Source organism: Accipiter gentilis, chromosome 10 (assembly GCF_929443795.1).
Source record: "Accipiter gentilis chromosome 10, bAccGen1.1, whole genome shotgun sequence".
Taxonomy (NCBI): domain Eukaryota; kingdom Metazoa; phylum Chordata; class Aves; order Accipitriformes; family Accipitridae; genus Astur; species Astur gentilis.
The window spans coordinates 28,731,888-28,755,083 of record NC_064889.1 but is presented as its reverse complement, the minus strand read 5'-3'; the positions used below and the strand labels follow the sequence as shown (position 1 = coordinate 28,755,083).

Below are 23,196 nucleotides of genomic sequence, written 5' to 3'. Positions count from 1 at the left end.
TGTACTGAGTTCCTGTAATGTCTTATCTTGCTGTTAATAACTGTTGATATTGAGATACCTGAAGGAGAGGGTCTGATTAATGTTTGTGGCTTAGGTCCATGAACTAGAGAAGTCAAAGAGAACTTTAGAGCAACAGGTTGAAGAGATGAGGACTCAGCTTGAGGAACTGGAAGATGAACTGCAAGCCACAGAAGATGCTAAGCTTCGTTTAGAGGTGAACATGCAAGCTATGAAAGCCCAGTTTGAGAGAGATCTGCAAGCCAGAGATGAACAGAATGAAGAGAAAAAGAGGATGCTGGTTAAACAAGTATGTCTATTTTATTGTACTTCATAGTGAAAAGGGCGTGAGGAACTTGCCAAAGGTCTGTGGCTTCAGTGATAACTTGCTACCAGAAAAATAAAACTCTTTGCTTAAAGTTCCCATCCTATAGAAATCCCAAGCACTGATCTTTGTTACTATTTGTAACAAACAGTACAATAGGTCTTGTTGAGGACTGGCCACTGTCAACTGTTAGTGTTGGTCTGCTACTGATGGTCCTCCAAAAACACTCGATGTGCAAGCAGAGGTTTGGCTAGTCCTGCGTGGGTGTATTTCAAGGACAGGGGTACGTTATTTGGACTTTCAAGCCCATCGTACGTGATGTACAGGAACTAATCCATAGATGCTGAAATAGACTGAAAGACTGTAATTAAGTGAACAGTTTCCTAAATGAAAATTGTGGCAAAGATTCCAGGTTTGCCAGACTTGAGAATTCCAGTAACATAAAGCAGATCAGAAGAGCCTTAAGAAATGCCTTTAAAATCTCATGCTTGTGAGAAGATGGTTCTAAATTAACATTAAACTTTGAGGAAAAAACACCCAGTATTTCAAGATTTATCACAAGAAAACAAAAATGTACAATTACTGAGAATCAGCAATATGGAAGATCTCTTAGAAATAAGCATGGCCTGGAGAGCTTTTGAAGTTCATTGCAATGCAAAATTGCTATTAGCTTGCACTGGACAAGAACTTTTGACCTAACATGAGGAGGGAGGCTTGCTTCAAAACAAAATATATTCTTTAATGTTGCTAACCTGTGGCATTTTTGGCTCAGTTTTATTTTTGTATAAGTTTGGCTTAGTTTGTGTTGGCTTGCTGCTTAGTTACTTTTCTGTTTTGTTTTAAAAAGAAAAAGTTGTTGGTGTATAAATGCTAGTAGCACAGCTGTTTCAAAGAGGATGATTTATTATTTTTTTTTCCTTGAGAAAATGAGGTGATTCTGCTTCTTATTTTTCTCTTAGTGGTCAGCATTCAGTCAGAATTAGTGTCATCTGCCTTAGAGTGATAATTAAATATGGATAGATGTGCTGGGCAAGAAGCTGATCACTAAGTAGTTGAACAGATGAAATGGAAGTGCTTCAGATCCTGAGCTACTGTCTTTGTTTTCCTTTTTGTCAGTTCAGAGATCTTTGCTTCCAATTTATGGATTTGTTTTTGCCATCTGCAGTGTCTTCCCCTGCAGCTTGCATTCTGTAGTCTTTTCCAGCTGAGTAATGTTAATTCTGTTCCGTGAAGGCCTTGTGGAGTCACCGACCATTTTGTTAGGATTCTGTTTGCTCCATTCCTGGAACTGAGCCTGTTAAATGCCTTGATTTCACAGGTGCGAGAGCTGGAGGCAGAACTGGAAGACGAACGCAAACAAAGGGCTCTTGCTGTGGCAGCCAAGAAGAAAATGGAGATGGATCTGAAAGACCTGGAAGGTCAGATAGAAGCTGCAAACAAGGCTCGAGATGAAGCAATCAAACAGCTACGTAAGCTCCAGGTAGGCAGAGCTAATCAACTGAGCTGCTTTCTCTCCTGGTGACAGTCTGTCAAGGGTGTTGGTTTTCATTAAATACATTTGTAGCTTGAAGGCAAAAGGAGTATCAGACTCAACTATGCTGACACGTGTCATAGAGTATCTGGCGTGAACTTATCACCTGCCCAAAAGTCCTCTCATCCTTTTGTTGGTAAGGAGTTAAGATTATCCCCCATGTACTTCTATTCAGTCGTCATCTTTTTCTTTATTTCAACACTCTGCATAAAGAGTTACTGAGTATTGCTTTCTAGGCTGCATTAAAATTTATGGTGGTTTGTGTCTTTGAATTTACTGATTTGAGCTCAGCTCTTGCTGACTGATGCTTCCTCACCTTGTTGAACTTCTTAAGGTGTTTTCAGCCAAAAATGCTCCAGAGAAAAAGGAGGAGTAAATTTTAGTTGCTTGTAAAAAGGTCCAAGATGCCCATTATTTTTAGTTTGGCAAGAAAAAAACAGTCCTTATGTCAAGGATTTATTTCCTGTTCCCAGAAAAATACTCAACAATTGGTAGAATTCAGTTTTGCCAAAAATTCAGTGTCATGGCCCAAAGCTGCAGGATTATGAGGCCATGGCAAGACTATGTAAAGCATACAGCAAATTAAGTTGCCTTTCTGCCCTCTCCCCTTTATTCTTTGGCAATCCTAATTCAGATCCTACCTCAACAGAATGAGGGCAATTCTGGAACTGAGCCCTGGATGAAGAGGGAGCATAGGTTAAAGCAAGTAATGCTGGTACCTAGCGGCACCCCGCTTCTCTAGTCCAAGTGGACAGGACAGCTAGAGAGGTCATACATGATCTCTGTACACTTTCATACAAGCACCTGAAATAAGTGGTCTCATGACTGGTGGTATTCTAAAGATGCAGGTACAACTTAAATGCAGTTTCCCCAACTTTCTTACTCCTTTAGCATCTCAAGACAAACTTGTGCAGATTAAGATCTCAGTCTGTGTTAACAGTGTTTCTTAAGAGAAGCGTAAGTATGTGCTTCTGGGTGTGCAAAATGGTGCATTGTGTTACTTCTGCAAAGAGAATAGTTTCCTACCTTGCATGCTTATCATAAGTTTGGGGTTTTTTAGTCAATTTAAGTGAATTTTTCACAAGTCATTCAAAGAGCTTTACTTCTTCATAAGTTTCATGACAAATGTAATTGAGCAGCTCTATTAGAGTTTTTTCTTACAAGAAATATACCACATAAATGAGGGTGAAGGCTTATAATGTGATGTTTCTGACAAGGAATTGAGTGATGGAAAGATGAGAAAATGAGGTTTTACTATGAAAATCAGAACTAAAAAATGTATTTAAGTGGAACAAAGCAACTTTGGGAGGAAGGTCTTACCTCTAAAGGGCCAAAATGCTTCAGAGCTGCTAATAAATATTGTGATTGTCCTAATGCAGCATGGCTTTTTCTTTCCCCTGCTTTCCAACTGCAGGCTCAAATGAAAGACTACCAGCGGGAGCTGGAAGAAGCCCGTGCATCCAGAGATGAGATCTTTGCACAGTCCAAAGAGAGTGAAAAGAAGCTCAAAGGTCTTGAAGCAGAAATACTCCAGCTCCAAGAGGTGAGACTGAAATCCAAGAAATTTGTTTTTCTTACTAGAGTAAGGCAAAGATCAGAGAGTAAAAAATTAAAAAGCAATCTATTGAGTTGAAGAGAGAAATGGGAGCCAGGAGAACTTTTCCCCCACTGCCCCAGGTCATTAGTGAACTTCCTGCAGCTTTGCAGGAATCAGTCTAGTAGTCTAGACTTCGTTTCTCTGCCTGAGTAGCAAGAAAGCTTTACTACTGCTCAAACAGATTTGAGGCCTCACTAAAATTTCCAAGATGGTTCAAGAGTCTCTGAAAGGTGCAGTGCACAGTGTCAGTACTAAAATTGATTATTTGAAATAGATGAAAACCTAACACGCTTTCCAGTACCTCAGTGGACCATTTAAGTCTGTGGATGTTTATCACTCTGCCCTCTTAGGTCCTCATCCCTTTCTCTTATGGGCATGTGTTCCTTCACTGTTGGCATTTATGCAAGAGCTCCAAGTCTTGCTACGTATCACTTCTCTCCCATTATCTCCTTGGTCTGCCACAAGGTCAAACATCAGAATTGCCTCATGTGAGAGACTGCCTTTTTTTTGGTCCTCTATCACCTGCAGACCAAAGTTTGAAGCAATTGCTCACATTTCACTACACTTACTGTAGTCTTTACAGATAGCCTATGACTGACTAGAGGATCTCCATGTAATTCTTTTGTGGACTTCAAACTTGTCAGTCTTGCACTTGCAGTGCATTGAATTGTCCTTAGCAAATGCTTGGGTGTTTCTGCCACTTAATACAGTTTTATAACATGAGATTCAGTGCTGTTTATATTATTGTGCTAAAGCTCTTGTTTTCTATACTTTGCTTGCATTCATGCTATGTACTTTGTAACAACCTAAACAATTTGCTTAATTTAGTGCCCACTTTACAGTGAATGCATTTATTAGAGCATGTGACAGAATGGTTTAGGGCTTGAATATTAATGATGTTCACAGTTGTTGGTTTTTTTTCCTTAACTTTGTGCAAGGAACAGTTCAGGGACAGAGAGAAGTAAATCCATAATAGTCATATGGCAGTTAAGGGGGGGAAGTATCAAGATGATGTGTCCTGCTAGCTTCTACAGCTGTTGCTTCTGCTTATCTGTTAAAAGACCTCAGGGGTATCACACTTCACAGCATCTCCCAGAAGTTATTAGAAGGCTAAATTGTTTGCAGAAGTCTTGAGATTCCTAATGCTGTAATGAATCTTTTCCTAAACCTTCACAGGAGTTTGCTGCGTCTGAAAGAGCCCGTCGTCATGCTGAGCAAGAAAGGGATGAGCTGGCTGATGAGATTGCAAACAGTGCTTCAGGAAAGTGAGTCATCAAATGTATTAATTGTGCATCTGAAGAACTTCAGGCACCAGCAGCTGTAGTTCTTGGTAGTCTGCTTGCAAATTCTGTATTGACCCGTCTTCATGATAAAAATTCCGTGTTGTTATGAAGAGAATTGCTGGTACAGTAGCTTCTCATGACAATTTGCAATGCCTAAAGTATCAGAAGCAAACTAGCCAGTAGCTTTGTATCAGATCTGAACATGTCTTGACCCAAATACTTCCTTTCTAGGTCAGCACTGCTGGATGAGAAGCGCCGGCTGGAAGCTCGTATTGCACAGTTGGAGGAAGAGCTTGAGGAAGAGCAGAGCAACATGGAGCTTCTCAATGAGCGGTTCCGAAAGACCACGCTGCAGGTGAATCCGTTGTTGACAATGCTGTAGGGGCAATTTGTGTTTCATTGTGCAGTTAAGTGGAGGCTCTGAATAGCACCAAATGATCTTCTATTCTTCTCCTCTGGAAGGTTGACACGCTTAATTCTGAGCTAGCTGGGGAGCGGAGTGCTGCCCAGAAGAGTGAAAATGCACGGCAGCAGCTAGAAAGGCAGAACAAAGAGCTGAAAGCTAAGCTGCAGGAACTGGAGGGATCTGTGAAGTCTAAGTTCAAGGCAACAATTTCTACTCTAGAAGCCAAGATTGTGCAGCTAGAAGAACAGCTTGAGCAGGAAGCCAAGTAAGTGAAAAAATCTGTTTGCCTGTGTTTGTTCTGTCAGTTGAATGTCTGAAACTTCCATGCCTTAAGTCTTTGCAGGGCTGAGATGTGAGCTTACAGCACAGGCATTAGGGTTTATTATCTGGAAACCTACTGTTTAGGGGACATGCTTTAACAAGACAGCTGTAAAGTAACTGGGGTTGAAAGTGTCAGAATCTATTTGCTCTGTAACTGAAACTGCTGTTGACTGGTAGTCCCAGGATCCACAAGGTGCTGCCGAAGTTTCTTGAGACAAGATGAAACATCCCCTTGAGACACCTGGTCTCTTTGGTTAGAGGAAACAAGTTGAACAGCCTAGGTGTGACAGCTTAAGATAGTTGAGATGTTTCCTGTGCTTTGCAGAAGCCTTTCTGCAGTGAGGTCTTCCTGTCTGTCCTTACCATCTTGGTCCTCCAGGTATCTGTTTATTTTTTTAAACTAATTCCTCCCAGAATATGAAGGTGGACTGTCTTATCACCATCTCTGTTCTTTTTGTGCTTTTGATTCTGCAGGAGGACCGTGTTTCTGGTTAGCAATAGCTTTAAAGCTGCTCTGTTCAATCTCATTTTGAAGAAGCACCTTCTTATCCTGCTTCTTAGCCTGCATACCACACTTGTATTGCTCCAGTGCTAAGAATTTATGCTTTCAAAGCTGCATCCCAGCCAACCACTAGCACACTAAAACTAAGTCAGTTCTGTTGACAGTGGCAGGCATGTTAAGAGGACTCAGTTACACAATGAGGCGAGAGCCCTTCAGAAAGGACAGACCTTGTATTCCTAGCCTTCAAGTACTGGGACAAATTATGGCTTTTGATTATTCTAGGGAAAGAGCAGCTGCTAACAAGTTGGTCCGTCGTACAGAGAAGAAATTGAAAGAAGTCTTCATGCAGGTGGAGGATGAGCGTCGACATGCAGACCAGTACAAGGAGCAGGTAGGTGGAAGGACTTAGCTTTTGAGGCCTGTTTCTCAGAAAAGGCAAATAAAACCATACTTTGAGTAGAAATGGCTTGTTAAGAAGCATTTTAATGAAAAGATTTAAGGGAATCTATCTTGATGACTGAATCACTAGAGTAGTTCCCAGCAGTCAGAACCATCCCCTGTTAGCTCTGGTGTGCTGGTCTGTTACATGTCCTGGTCTCCTGGACCCAGGAGCTCTGTAGTGTTTCCAGGAGTCCAGGCTGGAGTCTTCAGTGAGGCTGATGGTTCATCTCCAGCCAGCGTGGTCAGGGAGGACAGAGTGTTAGCTAACGCCCAGTCTGGGTTTGCAGTTGTCTAGTTTGATCCTGAGTACCTGGTTTTGTATTTTAGATGGAAAAGGCAAATGCCAGAATGAAGCAGCTCAAACGCCAGCTGGAGGAGGCTGAAGAGGAAGCCACTCGTGCAAACGCTTCCCGACGTAAACTTCAGCGTGAGCTGGATGATGCCACGGAGGCTAATGAGGGCCTGAGCCGGGAGGTCAGCACCCTGAAAAACAGGCTGAGGTAAGTGGCACCAGTAGCAGTGGGCAGGGGTTTATCTAAGCCCTTGTGTGCCCACAGACTGTCTCCACAGTGCATCCCTGGAGAACATCTAGCTGTGGAACTGCAGAAGGAGAACTGCTCCTGTTAGGGAATGGGTTGAACTGGAGTCTGCTGACTGTGCCTGATGATGATAACAAGGAAGCTGCCAGACCACAGGGATACTCCTGACAACTCTTGAGCCTGAACTCTTTGGAGCTTACATTGGCAGGTTCCCTAGGGTTGCCAGTTCAATCCAGCTGTAGGTAAACATGACAGAGGAGACAGCACAGTCATGCTTTTCCAGTGGACGGTACTGATCCCTTTTCCCCTTATGCACCCTGGTGGGAGTGTTTCAGCATTTTCCTTGAGAGCAGGTCTTCGAGATCAAGGTCTGTATCAAGTACAGATGGGGGTCAGCAGTGGTGAGGCTGCTGCAGAACAAAAACCATCTCAAGAGGTAGAGGGTGCCTGAGCTCGTTGGCTTATAGGAATGGCAGGAGGGGTGCAGTGCAGTACTTCACAAACAAGCAGTTGATGCTGTTTGGTTTTTTGGGTTTTGGGGGTTTTTTTTTGGTTTTGGGGAGTTTTTGGTTTTTGTTTTTTGGTGGTTTTTTTTTTTTTTTTTTTTTTTTTTTAGAGAACCTACTCTGTTTAGTACTTGGTCTGTGCTTGGTGCTCCTCCAGAGACAATATTTTAAGTTACTTGGGACTTGCAAAATTAAGGCGATGGTATAAACTAAGCAGGAATGCCAGAGTGTTTGAGCACAGCATGTTGGCCTCTCTCAGAGAGAGAGGGTTTCAAGATACCACGCGTGAAACTTGCCCCTTGGGTGGCCTGCAGGTGAACTGCCACATTCCCCTGCGGTTCAGCAGGGAGGTCTTTCAGGGGCAGCTGCCAGCACCAGGACTTGGGCTGTGAGTGAGGTGTGACCTGTCAGCAATCGCTGTCTGCTTCTTGTTTGCAGGCGTGGGGGGCCCATCACCTTCTCCTCGAGTCGATCCGGGAGACGCCAGCTGCACATTGAAGGGGCCTCTCTGGAGCTCTCAGATGACGATGCAGAGAGCAAAGGCAGCGATGTGAACGAAGCGCAGCCGGCCCCTGCTGAGTAGAACCCTGTCACACCGTTCGCATGCAGAGACCTTTTACACAATAGTCGGCCGAAGGAGGAGGACTTTCCTGACCACCGAACTGCCTTGTGGCCGTAAATCTGCCTTACGAAACGTCGGCATGCTACAAGGTTACTTATCATAGGTCAACTATGTCTTAAGGCTCTCCAGCCTCACCATACTGTACCCTGCTTCAGATATAGGTACAACTGCTTTTTTATATATAGTAAACAAAATGGGATTGTCTCTGTTCAGTGCATCTATTTTCCAGATACTCCATTGTAAAGCCATTTTATAAAGCATCATGTGAAGGATGAAACTTTTTTTTATCAATACAGAAACTTCATTCCCAGAGGGTGGGTGGTTGGGACAGACCCATTGTCATGACTATGCATGCTTTGTTGTACAGACAACATCCTTCCATTTCTTCTGTGCTCAGACGGCCCTTGGCTGTATTGAGTCTGTTGGATCATTGAAGACCAAACTGCACCTGTATCTTTCTTTTCTCCTAATTGTTGTGATCAGCACACAATCAGTGAGTGAACTGTGAAAAGGCCTTGGGGAGTGTTAGAGGGAAATGTAGGGATGAATGAGTAGTGTCCATTTTTAACCCGCAATATCATTTTGAAGTGTTCTCAGCACCTGCTTCATCAGTTAGTGTTCATGCAGTACAGGCAAACTGAAATAGCGTCACCGTTCCTCATCTGTACAGTACTTCTGCATTTGTAGAGACCTGCTATTACCATGCCCAACAGATCTGTATATATATTAAGGCTAGTATAATGTGAACACCAGTGGAAAATAAACATACAACACAGGCATAATTAATTTATTAATTTATGGCCGAGTTAGTCTTCAGGACATGGAACCAAGCGGCTGCACTGTGAGACAAGGCTTATGTGATACCTTAGCAGCCAGCCTGGTGTTACTGAGGGGGCTGGTCCACTGCCAGCCCAGAGCAGCAGGGCTGCTGTACTGTGCAGCGTGGGGCTCGTGGAGCCTGGGGTTACGGGGGTTCAGCAATGGATGTTGCCTGCCTACGAGTTAACATGCCAGTGGATGTGAATCCTTTTTTTTGTTGTTGTTGTTTTTTTATTTTGAACAGTATTACAGTGGGTAGTTAGCATTCTTTTTGTTTAAATAGCTGAAAAACTGACATTACAGAAAGTGCCTTAGACACTACAGTACTAAGACAATGTTACATATATAATTTGCCTATATAACAATGATTTAATGTATTAATTTTGACTGTGCTTCATATCATGTACCTCTCTAGTCCAAGTGGTATTATTGATATTAGTGACAATGAATCAGTGTTAACTAGGAAACTTCCTCTGCCACATGCTCATAAAACATGGATTTCCTTTTTTGGTTAAAAGCTTTAACATCTGTCGCAAAGGTTTTGTTGTGTGTGTTTGGATATTTTTAATCAAACTGGCTGTTGACCACCAGGCATCTGACTGCAAATATCTTGTTTTCTTGTATACCCATATTTCTAGACAATGATTTTTGTAAGACAATAAATTTATTCATTATAGATGCGGCCGCCTGCTCTGTTTACTTACCAGAAGAGCTATCTCCTGAGGCTGGCATAGACCTTAATAAACGAGAATATGACTGGAAGCTGCCTTCTCCCTTCTTCCTGTTTTGTTTGCTTGGGGTTTTTTCCCTTCTGTTTTGACCCAAATACACTCTAAATGGTGTGGTCAGGGCTGAGCCTTTGAACTCCAGTGGCAGTGCAGGGCTGGAGGACCAGGGGAGCTCTGAAACCTTGTGCTGACCTTCCGTACTGTGGCACAGGTGCAGCCTGTTTCTGCCTTTAACAGGCTCTGGTCTTTTTTCTGAGCAGGAAATTTAACTGTTTGGGGTGTCCTGTTGTGCAGCAGAGCTCCGGCAGTAGTGAGGGAGTGTTGGCTAAGGGTGAGGCTAGCAGAAAGCGGCAGGCGCTGCTGATCCCTGCAGGCTCCATGGCTGGGTGAAGGCAGTTTGCTGTGTCTGCACAGAAACTGGGGCCCAGGGTGGACCTACATCCACCCAGGGAGGGGAGGTGATAGGAGGGAGGAACATGACAGGGTTAGAAATGTGATGAGGGGAAAGGGGGGGAGTGTAGCAGGCAGTGGTGGCTGGTGGGGCAGCTGGAAGCTCCTGCCTGGGCTCTGCTGTCCAGGGCAGCTGGAGAGGGCATGGTGGGAGCTCCCTGGCCTGGGCTCTGGAAGCCTCCCACAACTGAGGGGCTGCTGGGGATCCTGGCTGGTCCCAGGCACCAGCTCCTGGCACCTTTCCCCCAGGTGCCTCCTTCAATGCTGTGGCTGCTGCTTGGGCTGGGATGAGTGCAGGGGAGGATGAAGGGCTTTTCCCTACCCCTGGCATGGCTTATACACATCAGGGCAGGCCCTGTCCCTGCGGCTCGCAGAAGGCCCAGGTGCTGTGCAAGAACAGCTTACTCTTACCTGGGGATTTTTAAGAGCAGCTGACTGCAATGAGGGTGACCCTGCTTCCCCAGGAGGGAGCTGGGAGCCAGTGTATTCCCAGTCGGGGACAAGGTGTGCTGCTAGGTGTCTGTCCGTGGATGGGTCAGGGCCAGCCTGCTCGGCAACAGCAGGAGGAGAGGAGAGCCTGTAGCACTGACCTCACAGCCCTGGCTGTGAGGGGGCAGTGGGTGCTGCAGCAGGTGCCCCAGGGTCAGGTCTCCACTGTGGCATCTCAGGAGCAGCTGGAGCTGAGCCCAGCAGCCTGTGAGAGGCAGCACCGACCTTCATGTCAGCAAAGCCGAGGGCGCTGCAGGGGCCAGAGCTGGGAGCAGGCACAGGCTGTGGCCAGGGCCCTTGCCAGCCCACCAGGCACAGGGGAAACACCTTTCAGCTACTCCCAGGAGGCAAAAATCCTCAGCAGCTGCAGCTGGAGGCCTCTGATGCTTCCCCAGGCTCTTCCACAAATTACATCTCAAAACCCAGGACTCGGCCAGGGCACCAGGACTGTCAGTGCCAGGAGCAGAGGCTGCAGCTGAGGAACGGTGCCTGCGCAGAGCCAGTGCCAGCAGCTGCTGTTCCCCTCTGCACGCAAATTGAATTGACAGAAAGGGGAGCAGGAGCTGTGTGGCAGCACAGAGCAGCACCACTAGCCCCTTGCTGGGGCACAGTAGAAAACACTATATGACAAAATACAGCCACTGCCACAGTTTCTGCAAAATCCACTGATTCCACATTAAAAGAACTTTATTTTTGGAAGATTACTCTCATTTCTTTTTGTTGTTTGTTTGTGTTTTTTTAAACCACATCATGATCTGTGTCACCATGGTGGTATGGTACACTGTCCTATTGAAACATGCCATATAGATTTTTGAATAAATAAAGCTACAAAGCCCAAGTTATGTACAAAGATCTTAGGCAAAGATATAATGTTTACAAACCTATGTACAATAAAACAAATGTAAACAGTCAAATGCAGCAGAGGATGCACGGGAAAGGAGGACCACACAAACCCTAATGGCAAGGCGGGACTTCCCACCTCCCTTCTGCTGGGGCCAATGGTTTTTCTCAGCGCTTGTAAATAAACCAACTTGGAGCTACAGAGCCAACTGATTGTGATGGACCAGACCAGGAATGACGATTTCTAAACCCACAGATCAAACTCCAGCTGGGTTTGCTGATTCATTTTAAAAATCCACCGACTCCGAGGCACATAGACAGAGAAATCGCACAAATACGTTGCTTGAAAGACCCACAAGGTACACAGTCACCCAAAACTGTCACAGAAGCCCATAGGTGACGCTGTAACATCCAGTCATATATTATACAGATCAGAACGTGGTTGTGATGGTTACAGGGTCTTGGGAGGGGGGTTTCATGGGCATTGCGGCCAGTTGGATTAGTGGCTTCCTAATACTCTCGCAGAGTCTTTGTTGTGGAGGTGCATGGAAGTTTGACTGATGAAGGCTGGGTACAGTGGGGCCGGGAAGCTGTGCTACAGGCACATGGGTCCCACGAGCACGCTACAACAGCTGAACAGGTTACTGCCCCACAGCTGCGCAGGTGCAGGAGTGCTGAGGGAGAATGCTTCAGCGACCCTCAGCCCTGCCAGCTCACACTAGGGCATTTGATGTTGCGACTGACATGCAACTATCGCCCCCCGCGTGCTGCTGCCCAGCACCTCCACCCCTCCCTCCCTGTCCCCGCTCAGCCCCGGCCCCAGAGGAGCCCCGTGCTGACGTGCACAGATGCCGCTGCCAGCTGGAGCCGGGACCGTACAGGCAGGGCTGCTGGACATGCTCATCCTCCCCTGCCCGCTCCAACACGAGGCAGGAGGGGGACACGCACCAGCAACAACAGCCATGCGCCTGCCCAGCAGTAATTTATTAAGCTGCAGTAACTGATCACGTACCTGGCCCCAATTCCCAGGCGCAAATGTCCAAAGTGCCATCGCACAGCCTCACCCGGGGCCTCTTCAAGAGGTTGGAGCCTTACTGGGAGGGCAGCAGCTGCACGTCCTAAGCAGCAGGATGCTGGATCAGGCAGGGAAAAGGGGAGCCTTTAAGAGGAGCGGCCAACCTTTGTATCACGCCAAACCTAAGTTAGAGAAGAGATAAAGCGAGGAGCCGAGGACCGCCTGGCCAAGGTTTGGCGAGCAAGACTCCTGCATCCTCTGAAACAGAGCACTGCGTGTCTCAGCTTGTACGGCACAGGGTGCGGGGCCAAGTCAGAGAACGTCCGCTACAGCAACAGGAGAAAATAAATTGTATTAACATGACATGAAGGGCTGCGAGCACAGGGTCTCCTCTGGCAGCACGGTGTGGGTCGTGTTCCAGCGGGGTGGGCAGGGGGAGGAATCAGGAGCAGTTCTTCTCTTGGTGGGCTGAGAAAAGCATCCAGAAGTCCGAACACGACCTCCCGTGGGCTCATACACTCAGGGGGAGCATGCCAGGCGCTGAGGATGGTCGAGAGGCTCCCAGTCCAGGGGGACCTTGATCAAAGCCATTTACTGCCCTGAGAAGCAACAAGAGATAGGCCGTTAAGTGATGAGCAGCCCCAGGAGATGGCACCACTCACCTCTCCCATCACCAGCAGCAGGAAGATAGACCCCTCTCCTCCCTCCGCACTGCATCTGTCACCCTGACTGTACAGTGGCCACCCGGTGGCTGCTGGAGTGGGGCCAACATATGACCACAACAGGGGTCCCACCTTCGGCTACAAGAATCGGTGCTCACCCACAGCCAGGGATACCTATAGGTGGGTGCTCAACCCATTGTCCGGAGCAACCACGTGCTGGCCAAGGTGACCAGCCCAGGATGACAAGTGGCTCCTGCGCAGACCCTGAGCCCGCTGGGGCTACATGATAGGGTCGATGTGGCTGAAGGTGCTGGGCACAGCAGTGCTGCAGGCTTGGTCCTCATGATCAGCTCCCCTTCCCTCTTAATTGCTGCCTGTTTGCCTGGGAGCAGCGCAGACGCCTGTGAGCAATGCACAGCCCCCAGGGCTGTGCAGGCAGCACTGCGGCTCCATCACACAGGGGTGTGCAGCAGGGCTGGGGTCAACTCCAGCTGCATCCCCAAGTCCTTCACGGGTGGCTACACAAGCTCTGCCCAGTAATGGGGATGGACATACACACACACACAGAGCAATGGCACATGGGCTCTGTGAGAGCAGGCAGGCACATGTTAAAGCACAGCACAGTTGCCTCTACACTACACTGCCCCCGGCTGGGGTGCAGTGGGGGCTCTGGGTGCCTCTGCAGCCCCAGGTTCCACGGGTTTCCCCCTTCCCCAGGCTGTTAGAGAGGTGAAGATGTGGAGAACCTGGCTTCCTAGTGGGTTGGGAGAGGAGCACATGGGTCCAACAGCCTTTCCATCTCTACTCTGTTATGGCTTTGACAGATCTTCTGTAATTAGGCTCAACACACAGCGTCTGCCCAGGCTCACCGTCTGCTGATCACCACCACCACAGCCTTGACAACCAGAAACGATTACATCCCTGTATCAGGACAGCAAGTCCACCCCCACTGTTGTCCCAGAACCAGCACCCTGCCCTCATGGTCAGGTTTGTAATAACGAAGGTGGAGGGGAGAGGCCCTACACCCCAGCAAGGCAGAAAGGTCCTCGCCTCAGTGTTCATCTGCTCCCAGGAGCCTCTGCAGCACTTCACCAGCTCTGCCTGAACCACCAGCACCCCAGAAGATGCCATTTGGATCTCTCCTGGCACAGCTACATTTGTGAGAAGGGACACTTCAGGGGACAGCCTTTGCTGCTTAGATCAGCGAGCTGCGGTGAGTAAAGGCAAGAAGAAAAAGAAGTGTGAGGGCTCTACTGATGAGGAAAAAGCCAACCGGGAGCTAGTGGCTCTGGAGTTCCAGGCTGCACCCGGTGCAAGTGCTCAGAGGAGCACGTCCCCCTTACTGCCATCACTGCCTATGGGACCAATGTGCCATCAGCTTATGCATGGGTGGCTCATGACAGTGTCCCCAGGGCAGCGCAGGGCTGTTTCCACACTCACTTTCACATGGCACACCGTTCCTGTGTGGCTTAGATTCACTGGTGAACTTGCATCTCCTGGATCGGGGATGTAAAAACCTTGCCAGAAAACCCAGGAGGCTGCTGCTGTTGCATTGGGCAGTTACAAAATCCTTCCAGAAGAGCAGATGAAGAGCTCAAATCTCAACACTTGCTAGCAAGGACAGATTTCCATGGTAACACGGCTCAGTGCCGTGCAGGGCCAGGCTGCTTCCTTTACCTTTGTTGCTGTTAAACATCCACACTAGCACAGCCTGAAGCACATCCCAGCACCAGGGTCAGAGCAGGGAGAAACCACCTTTCCCACCTCCTCCCCATTATGCTGGAAACTTTAACTCCCATTTGAGTGTTGCTTTGATACATTTCAAAAAGCAAGTGCCTCCCTGGCTGTATGCAATAAAAAGCTGCTGGAACAGCCTTAGGGGGAGATGTATTTTGCTACTCACATTTGGATTAAAGGGCATGAAGCCAACCTGATCCCGACATAACTCTGCAAATTAGTTATCAGCTAGAAAGCACCCCTGCCAAGTAGGACAGGGAGAAAAAAACAAAAGCAAAGCCAAAACCAAACAACACCCAACACCAACCAGGATTAAAACGTGGTAGTTTGCTCCCTCTTGAAAGGGTTAGAGAAAAGTGACATTCAACATCAGCAGCCTGGAAGTGCTTGTGTTTGATGAGTCATGTTGAAGCCAAACTCTACAGAACTGTCACATTTCTTGCACTAAATTCAGAGCTGCTCTTTGCGACTGACAGACACTGTGGGACAGTGCCCGGCTCCTGCCACATGCAGGATGAGGCTCAGCCAATGCCAGCATGCTGGGCAGGCCAGGCGGGTCTGCAGCTCAGCTGAACAAGCACCGGTCTCCACTGGGACCTCCCGGCTGTGCCGCCTCCAGCGCAACACGGTGGGACAGGCTGGCTGGAGAGGACAACTGATCCCTTTCAAACCCACAGCAGGTCCCACCCTTCCCCACACAGCCTGTCCTTGCAACCCAGTGATCCCCTGAAGCACTGCATGAGGCCAGGCAGAAGGAGCCATGTCCTCACAGCACTCAAACCTTGGCACATTATTCCCCTCTGCACCAAGCGAGCTGCCTTCCTCGCCACCAGGCATTTCCATACCACCACTATCCACCTCCCTGACGTGACAGATTTGAATCAAAACCCAACGCGTGGCATTAGCACATAGCACTAAACCAGGAACGGGCCAAATCAAGCAATACAAACTCGAATATTGCCGTTTCTGGGGCACCAAATGCTCCTAAACTGGGTTTCCAGCACCCAAGCTCTGCTGGTGGGAAGAACGCCTCCCTGCAGCTGTTGCCATCTGATGGACCTGCCTCTGCAGGCAGTTTCTTCTTTTAAATGAAATGACACATCTCTAACCCTTCTCAGCTCCTGCTCAGATGCACATTTAGGAGCTTGGGTGCCCTTTTCCATCTCCCACAGGTACACCAACAAGGCCAGAAGCCACGAAGACATAAAATTCTCAGCACAGATGCCACATGGACATGACAGGAGTCTGCCTAAATCACCTGTGTCACAAATAATCCAGTGATGCCCAAAACAAAAAGGGCAACCAAACCCCATTGCAGAGCCAGGGCAGCAAGAGGATGAGTACTCTTAAGTGTCACGTGTTACAAGTGTTAAACAGCACAAGGTGTGGAGTGCTCACAGCACTACAATGCATAAGGGAGACATAAGAAGGGTTTCTGATGAAGCTGGAAAAGATAGAAACCCCATTTAGAAGCCTTTTGAGGTTTCCCCATTGTTTGCTAATTAAAAAAAATAAAGCAGGAAGGCAGCACAGAGTGCTTATTTGTAGCAGCTTCTCCCAGGATCAGCTCCTGGAGTCAGTTACCCGCACTGCTTACTGCATCCTGCCAGCCTAAACTTGCCCTCAGTTCAGAAATAAAGATAAAGCAGTGGCTCTGATTTGCTGAAAGCCACTTCAGTAAGTGGGGCACAGGAAAAGGCTTCAAATAGTAGCAGCAACTGGGGGATACTGAAAGCTGGCATTATGGCTGAGCTTACTGAGGTCTTACCCAGCCATGGTTTTATGTTGCTAACAAGAAAATGCACAAAAAAGGGGAAAGAAATCAGCATTACTGCAGTCAAAGTTCAAGGAAAATAAAAGACATTAAACAGAGCAACTGTAAAACATAACAAATAAAATGTGCTGGATGACTGGTGCCTATTTTCCCAGAAGTGAGCTGGGAAGAGAAGTCCTTGTCCTTGGTCTTCAAGGTCTCAGACAGCACCAGGAGGAGCACATGGATTGCTCCAGCCTTTGGCCACTCTGCCCAGGCCTGGCACACACACGGGGCTGCTGCACGGAGCTGATGCTGCCTGACGGCCTGGAGACCTGCCCACAGTGATTAATCCAGCCAGATCACTTGCCTCCTGCTTCTGCCTCATTTTCATATCCCTCAGACCCAACCCAACCCACTCTGTGGGGCTCACGCTGTGCCCTTGCTCTGGACTTCCTGAGAAACCAGGCTCTGGTGCTTCAAATGGAGTGTAAAGCACCAGTCTCTGCTGGAAATTCTCCCTGCAGTGGTTTCTGATGGACGTTTCTGACTGTTCGTCCCTACAGTGGTGTGGACTTTGTGCCCATTTCCAACCGCTCACCCATTTCCAACCGCTCTCTCTGCCCTGATTGCTAAAGATAGATTTTTTATTCATTAAACTGTATTTCAAGCTGTACTTAGCACCTTATCTCCAAGACCCCCTCAACATTAAGTATCCAACAAAACCTCAGCAGAAGATTCTCCTGTAGCTGAATAGCCCAGCCTGAGGAGTAAATGGATGTGGTCAAAACATACTTGGAGACGAGCCCCGCAAGAAAACAAGAGGAAAAGTGATTTTTCAGGCAGGTCAGTGCTTTAAAACACATCACTTACTCTCTCAAGCAGCAGTAACAACACAAGGAGGTAGAGGAACGCCCAGCACAGAGAAGTAAAGAGGAGGATGGGGACAAGGCTGTGGCAGATTAGGCTGCTAGGGTCCTGGACTTTTCAATAGCATGGGAAACCCTCCATGCTCCCTGGAGAGGCAGGCGAGTGAGACTAGCCCGACCCTTAGTTGCTGCAGGCCTTGCCTGCACTGAGTCCCTGTGCTGCAGGGTCCCCTCCCACAGAGCCCGTGACACCAGTACCTGCTCAACCTTGCTGGCATGACTGTGCCACCCCGGGTGGTTCCAGCTGGCACAGCTGTGCTGGGCAGGGTGGTGACACCGAGCAGGAGCAGCACTGTCTCTACCCATATGCTTCAGACCACACCGTCTTCTCCCCCTGCTCTGTAACCCTGGCCAGCTCCCAGCACATCTGTGCTTTTGTTTGCTTTCTCATTAGCCAGAACCACGGCAACTGAGCATCGGCAAGCCAACAGTCAACAACATGTTGAAGGAAAAACACGACCAAAGGGCAGACTAACTTTCAAAATTAACTAAATTAACAGCAGCGATACTTCATCCTCTATCTCTGATGTAACTGATTCAATGAGAAACATGCATGTATTTGAAGAAATATTAATTAGATCAAGAAAGCAAGCAGCACTCAATCTTGTGGTTGCAACAGGTGACAGCACCAGAGAAGTTTATCTAAAGTAAGGCGAAAGAGAGAGATTATAGCCTCAGGCTTTGATCATGGACTATTAGTTTATAATGCTAAGAGAACTACCTCATGCAGTTAGCATAACCACCAGCTCTGCAACTCCAAGCACCAAGTTAAAATGCATGCAGCTTATCATTGCAAATGAATTCATTTACCCATGACCAAGGTGGGGAATATGACCTTTTCACGCCTAGTGGAGAAAAATTGAAATAGTTTATGCACACAGTAAAGACATTCTCGGGCATAACCCTGGATGCAAGAAATGGGGCAAAGCAAAGTTGCTAAAACTAAACCTCACCAGACCTCTCATCTTTGACCTCTGCATAACAAGACTCTGCTCTGCACGGGCGGGCAAGGGGTCCTATTTCAGTGACAACTGGCACTTCCACCACACTCCACTGCTGCAGGCGCATGACCCAGATAAAAGCCTAGAGCATTGCAAAGCACATTACAGGACACGGGATTACTCACCTGCATCTGAGTTACCCACAGTTCCCTCTTTTCCAGGGAAACTTTTTTATAAGGTGGACTAGGGAACAGAAAGAAGACCCCAATTTCACATCCTGATGTATTATGATCAGGGTTGTGGATAACAATGTCCACTGTGTAAATGTACCTACATGCTTCTCGAGACTGCTAGAAGGGTGCAAGCAGAGGCGCTCCTCACAGTCAAACTTTAGCTTGTTTTATTAAAACAAAGCCCAGGAGATTGACAAAAATAACCTAAGAATAAACATCAGCTACAAGGGCTTTGTCACTCAAGAGTGTAGGAAGGGGCGCGAGGGAGCAGTGAACAAGGAGTTAGTGCCCCAAGGAACAAACGGCCCACGTTGGCTCACATGCTGTATCAGCTCTGCTGTTTCTGCTGTTCAAGTGCCAGGCCGCTGCAGAGCCCATCAAGGTCAGAGCCATTTTGTTCCCCAACTGGATCGAAGTTAATAACCAATTAAGAACAATTACAACAGCAAAAAACAAATACCTATCCGAGAACACCCTCAGGTACTGTTCTGCCATGCTCTGGCTTCTAGACAGAAACAGCATGTTCCTGGAGGAACTAGTCTGTGGGAAACTAATCTTACACCAGACATGGTTGCGTTTTAAAAAAAGTAGGTAAGTCCTGACTCTTCCAATTCTCCAGCAAAGTTTTGGTGCAAGCCCAGCTGTCCTCCAGGCCTCCCCTAAAGCAATGCTCCCCTATGCCAGCTCCTGCCTATCACTGTCTTCAGCTGCCTGCTCAGCTCCACTCAGCAAGCGAAGAGCAGGTGTTTAATGAAAGATAGAGACTTGTTAAACATTTTAACCAACAAAATGGCAGAGGAAGGAAAGTAAATGGAACTGTAGCGATGTGGCTGAGTTACCACTGTCCCAATCCCACCACCCAACAAACGGCTGTTCTTTAGGCACTGGCTGCAGATTGGATAGGATCTATGATGACACATGGCTGTTTCAGGCTCCAGCAACAATCAGGGGCAGGGAGGAGAGTACAGGGGCTGGAGAAAGAGGAGGATAGGGGAAAAGAAAGGGCATGCCTCGACTCAGCCGCTCATGCCCAGCCACCACAGCACGCTCTGGATCTGATGCCTGCCAGCGACACATGCCAGCATGGCTGGGAGCTCGGCTGCTGCTACAGTGTCCGGGCACGATGGGGCTGACCTCATTTAGGCAACAGCTTGGATTAGCTTACATGTGCAGACAAAGTTATACAGGTTTTACATAGCAGCCATGGAGATATGTACACAGCACAAAGCTTGACAGGGGCAGCAAGGCAGAGCAGGAGTCGATGTAAGGGGAGAGGCATGGGCCACCAACCCCGCTGTGAACAGCATATGGGGGTGCAGAAGAGGAGGGTGGGACAGCAGGGCCATGCAGGGATCTCCAACTTCTTGCAGATAAGCACATCAGTCATTTCCACCCCCTTTTCCAGCCCACTAACATCCTTCAACTCTGCAGTAGAAGTTATCTTTCAGGAAGCTGGGTTTCTAAGCCTTTTTCAGCTACAACCTGCTCCTAACTCCAGGCAGCCAGCACAGATAACAAGTGTGATGACAATCTGGATAATTAAAAGTAACCCCCACCCCACATAGCAATCAGCTTATTCGTCACACCATAACTCAATATAGCCATGCTGCCTCCTAAGAACAGCTATAATCTCTCCCTAGCAACTACCCTGACAGCTCGCACCTGAAACGTAGCCTGTGCACTGTAAGCGTGAGCCCTGCCGTGGTGTTGCACAGACCCCAGTCAGCCTTACAGAATACAGACAATCCAAAGGTCTGTCCAGTTTGCACGTGACACTGCCTTTGTTAAGTCTCCGAACTCTTCCTTTCCAGAAGCGGCAAACAACAGTGGCTCTAAAAACTCTGAATGCCAGTTTCTAAGATGCAATTTGGTCTGCTACCCACATAGCAACACGATTCAGCTCAAATGAGGATGTTTGTAGGAAGCTCAGCTTCTCTGCTCTATATATGGCACTCTTCAGGTTGGTAACAGCTCATTTTATTCTCTAAAATAAATTCTGGATTGAGGATGTGCTGAATATTAGCATTAAATTGCACTGGCTTGAGGTTCAGCATGGAAGACTACTACTGTGCAGGGAGCACGGAGGGTGTTTTGCCCAGTGACACCAAACAAAGCTCAAAGTACCACTGTGCTAGCACTGGAGGAGCACTGTGCTGTTTGCTCCACTCCTCAGCGCTCCTCATACAACCATGGAGCTCTGTGTTATGAAGGACTGTGGGAAAATCCTCCTGCCGAACCACCTCCCATTATCCCACAGGAAGGTCTGGGCAAATGGGCGAATCACGGAAGACACATGGGGTAGTTTTTCCTGTGAAAGCAGTTTCTGGCTTCATAGCTGACGCACAGCGCAGCCAGCATGGAGGCAGCTGCCCCCTCGATCAGCCAGAATTACGCTGTTAATGACGTTTTCTTTTCCCCTAATAGAGGGGGAAGTAGACCAAACAGGGCACCACCCTCCAAGTGAGCATTTGCTGCCTGCACTCAGCTGTGCTCACCAAGGGAATCTCCAGATTTGCGGTTAATGTACTTTCCCACACACGAGTTCACCGGTAGCTATGGCAACTCCACCACTACTTACTTGAGATCCTTTTAAAGAGCACATTCACTTCACTAAAAAGTTTGCTGCCCAGGGTTTTTGTATTAGCTGAGATGCAGCCACAAAGAGATTATGTAGCAGAGGGACAGAACAGGCACTGACATCCTACCAGCTAAGAGACAATCATGCTTTCTTTTCTCTTTGGTTTACAGAAATCAGCACTGTCGCCCTCCTCATCCCCTTGAGACTTGGTTCCACACAATTATTTGTCCTATAGGATGAAAGCTGTGGTGGGCTAAAGACAAGCCAAGAAAAACTTCTGCTCCAAGTAGCATTCTGAAACACACTCCCCTTTAGGGCAAAAAATATACCCTTACTTACCCTTTGTCGAAGAAAGAAGTATGCCCTGGATGAGGGTACTTTGTGCCATTGCTATTCATCATGCCGCTGTTAACGTTCCCTGAAATGTAGGATTTCCGTGATGCCTGGTCCTTTGCAAAATTTCTGCAAGCAGCTAATTTGGATTCTAAGGCCTGTGAAAGGGAAAAAAAATATGTCAAAAACGTAATACCATTAAGAGAAGGTATTTTGCTGCTGAAGTTCAGGCTTTGTCATGACCCCAGGATCACCATGATCAGGACCCCAGTATGATCACCTTTGGCAAAAACTGAACTAAATGGGAACAAAGCTGTCATTTTCTCTGTCACCCAACCACAAAGGAAACCCACACGAGACACTGAGCAGACTGCCAGCCATGACTCAGTTCCACTAGGGCTCAGATTTTAGGACATATCAACTCTCAGTTAATTACCCAAAACAAGGAAGCCAACTCCTAGCAGATGTAACCCAAACTTCTTGCTTCAGCAGCTGCAGTAAGGCTGGCATAAGCTAATCAGAAGACTAAGACAGGACCTAAAGCAGAACCTCAAGTTTTAGGAGGGACTGTGTATTTGGAAAGTTGAAATTTTTTTCCCCATTTCTTTCTCAATCTTGGCCTGCAAAACAAAGCCAGTTTCTTAAGCCCCACTGATATGTTTCAGAACCAGAGGTGCTACAGTCACAGCATCAGAAAGAGGAATCAAAGGCAGAAGCTAAGCCTGTCTCTGTGGTCTGTACCTCATCTCCACTACTTGCAAGCAAGCCTGGTGAGATCTTTCTCCCCTATACAAGATGACAGTCTCTGCCTCATCCACCGACTCCTGGCAGGAGGGAGACCAAAATCCTGATTCTCTTCTTTACTTCAGAACATCACCTGCCCTTTCTGTCATCCATCACAAACTGACACTTAACTTGAATATCCGTCCGGTCTAGCAGAAAGTCCTTGCAACTATTGGTTATGTCTATCCTGTGCACGGTGGCATTCAGACATTTGCAAATGCATGTACTGGAGACAAAAACTCACCTCCCCAAACATGGGGTTTGGTCCTGCTCCAGATAGAAAAATATTCCATTAATAAGGCACTGACATACTATCACAACTAAGTGAACACTATACAGTCTTCTAGAAATCCATGTATGCTTACTTAGAAACTACATAGGCAGCTATCTATCTCTTCGTCTCAAAGCACCTATCAGCTGGAAATGGCCAGTGTGATCTGTGCCAAGTGACTCCCTGTCTCAGCTGCAAGCAAGAAAACTGAGGGGAAAATTCTTGCAGAGAAAGGGAGTCTAAGGCTTGGGACAAGGCTTCCTGTGAGTAGCCAAACCCAAAGAAATCCTCAACATCCTACAATTGTTACTAAACAAATGTGTGAACTGGAATTTTGTATCAGTGGCAGAGTGTGTGTCTAAGAGCAGGCTGGGAAAGAAGCATGCTTATTTGGCATTTCCTGTCCTTGCAGAGTAATCACACAGGATTGTGATTAAGCTCCCTAAATCCCCTGCAGACTCTTACTCACAATGATCCCATTTTAAATATGTCACTCTGTAACCCCGAGTCGCCCTGCTGCCCTTTCAAACCAACTACGAGCTCACTGGCTCCAAATGCGAGCAAC

At 47.5% G+C, this 23,196-nt stretch overlaps 2 protein-coding genes across 5 annotated transcripts in view; one reads left to right on the top strand and one right to left on the bottom strand.

Annotated features, from left to right (window-relative positions):
• The window catches only part of MYH10 (myosin heavy chain 10), a 104,632-nt gene extending 94,981 nt beyond the window's left edge, over positions 1–9,651 (top strand). For all 3 annotated transcript variants that reach the window (XM_049811391.1, XM_049811390.1, XM_049811392.1), the window contains 9 exons: positions 95–307; positions 1,641–1,802; positions 3,268–3,396; positions 4,627–4,715; positions 4,965–5,088; positions 5,196–5,404; positions 6,245–6,353; positions 6,731–6,903; positions 7,887–9,651. In XM_049811391.1, the coding sequence (XP_049667348.1) occupies positions 95–307; positions 1,641–1,802; positions 3,268–3,396; positions 4,627–4,715; positions 4,965–5,088; positions 5,196–5,404; positions 6,245–6,353; positions 6,731–6,903; positions 7,887–8,031 (1,353 nt within the window). In that variant the 3' untranslated portion in view covers positions 8,032–9,651. The remainder of the gene's footprint in view (positions 1–94; positions 308–1,640; positions 1,803–3,267; positions 3,397–4,626; positions 4,716–4,964; positions 5,089–5,195; positions 5,405–6,244; positions 6,354–6,730; positions 6,904–7,886) is intronic.
• Positions 9,652–11,225: 1,574 nt separating this feature from the next.
• Positions 11,226–23,196, bottom strand: part of NDEL1 (nudE neurodevelopment protein 1 like 1) — a 30,015-nt gene continuing 18,044 nt past the window's right edge. Inside the window, exons 8-10 of one of the 2 annotated variants that reach the window (XM_049811394.1) lie at positions 21,584–21,735; positions 18,303–18,337; positions 11,226–13,010 (exon numbers count right to left, since the gene is read on the bottom strand). In XM_049811394.1, coding sequence (XP_049667351.1) covers positions 13,003–13,010; positions 18,303–18,337; positions 21,584–21,735 — 195 coding nt within the window. In that variant the 3' untranslated portion in view covers positions 11,226–13,002. The remainder of the gene's footprint in view (positions 13,011–18,302; positions 18,338–21,583; positions 21,736–23,196) is intronic. The other variant, XM_049811393.1, reaches the window with a different exon arrangement.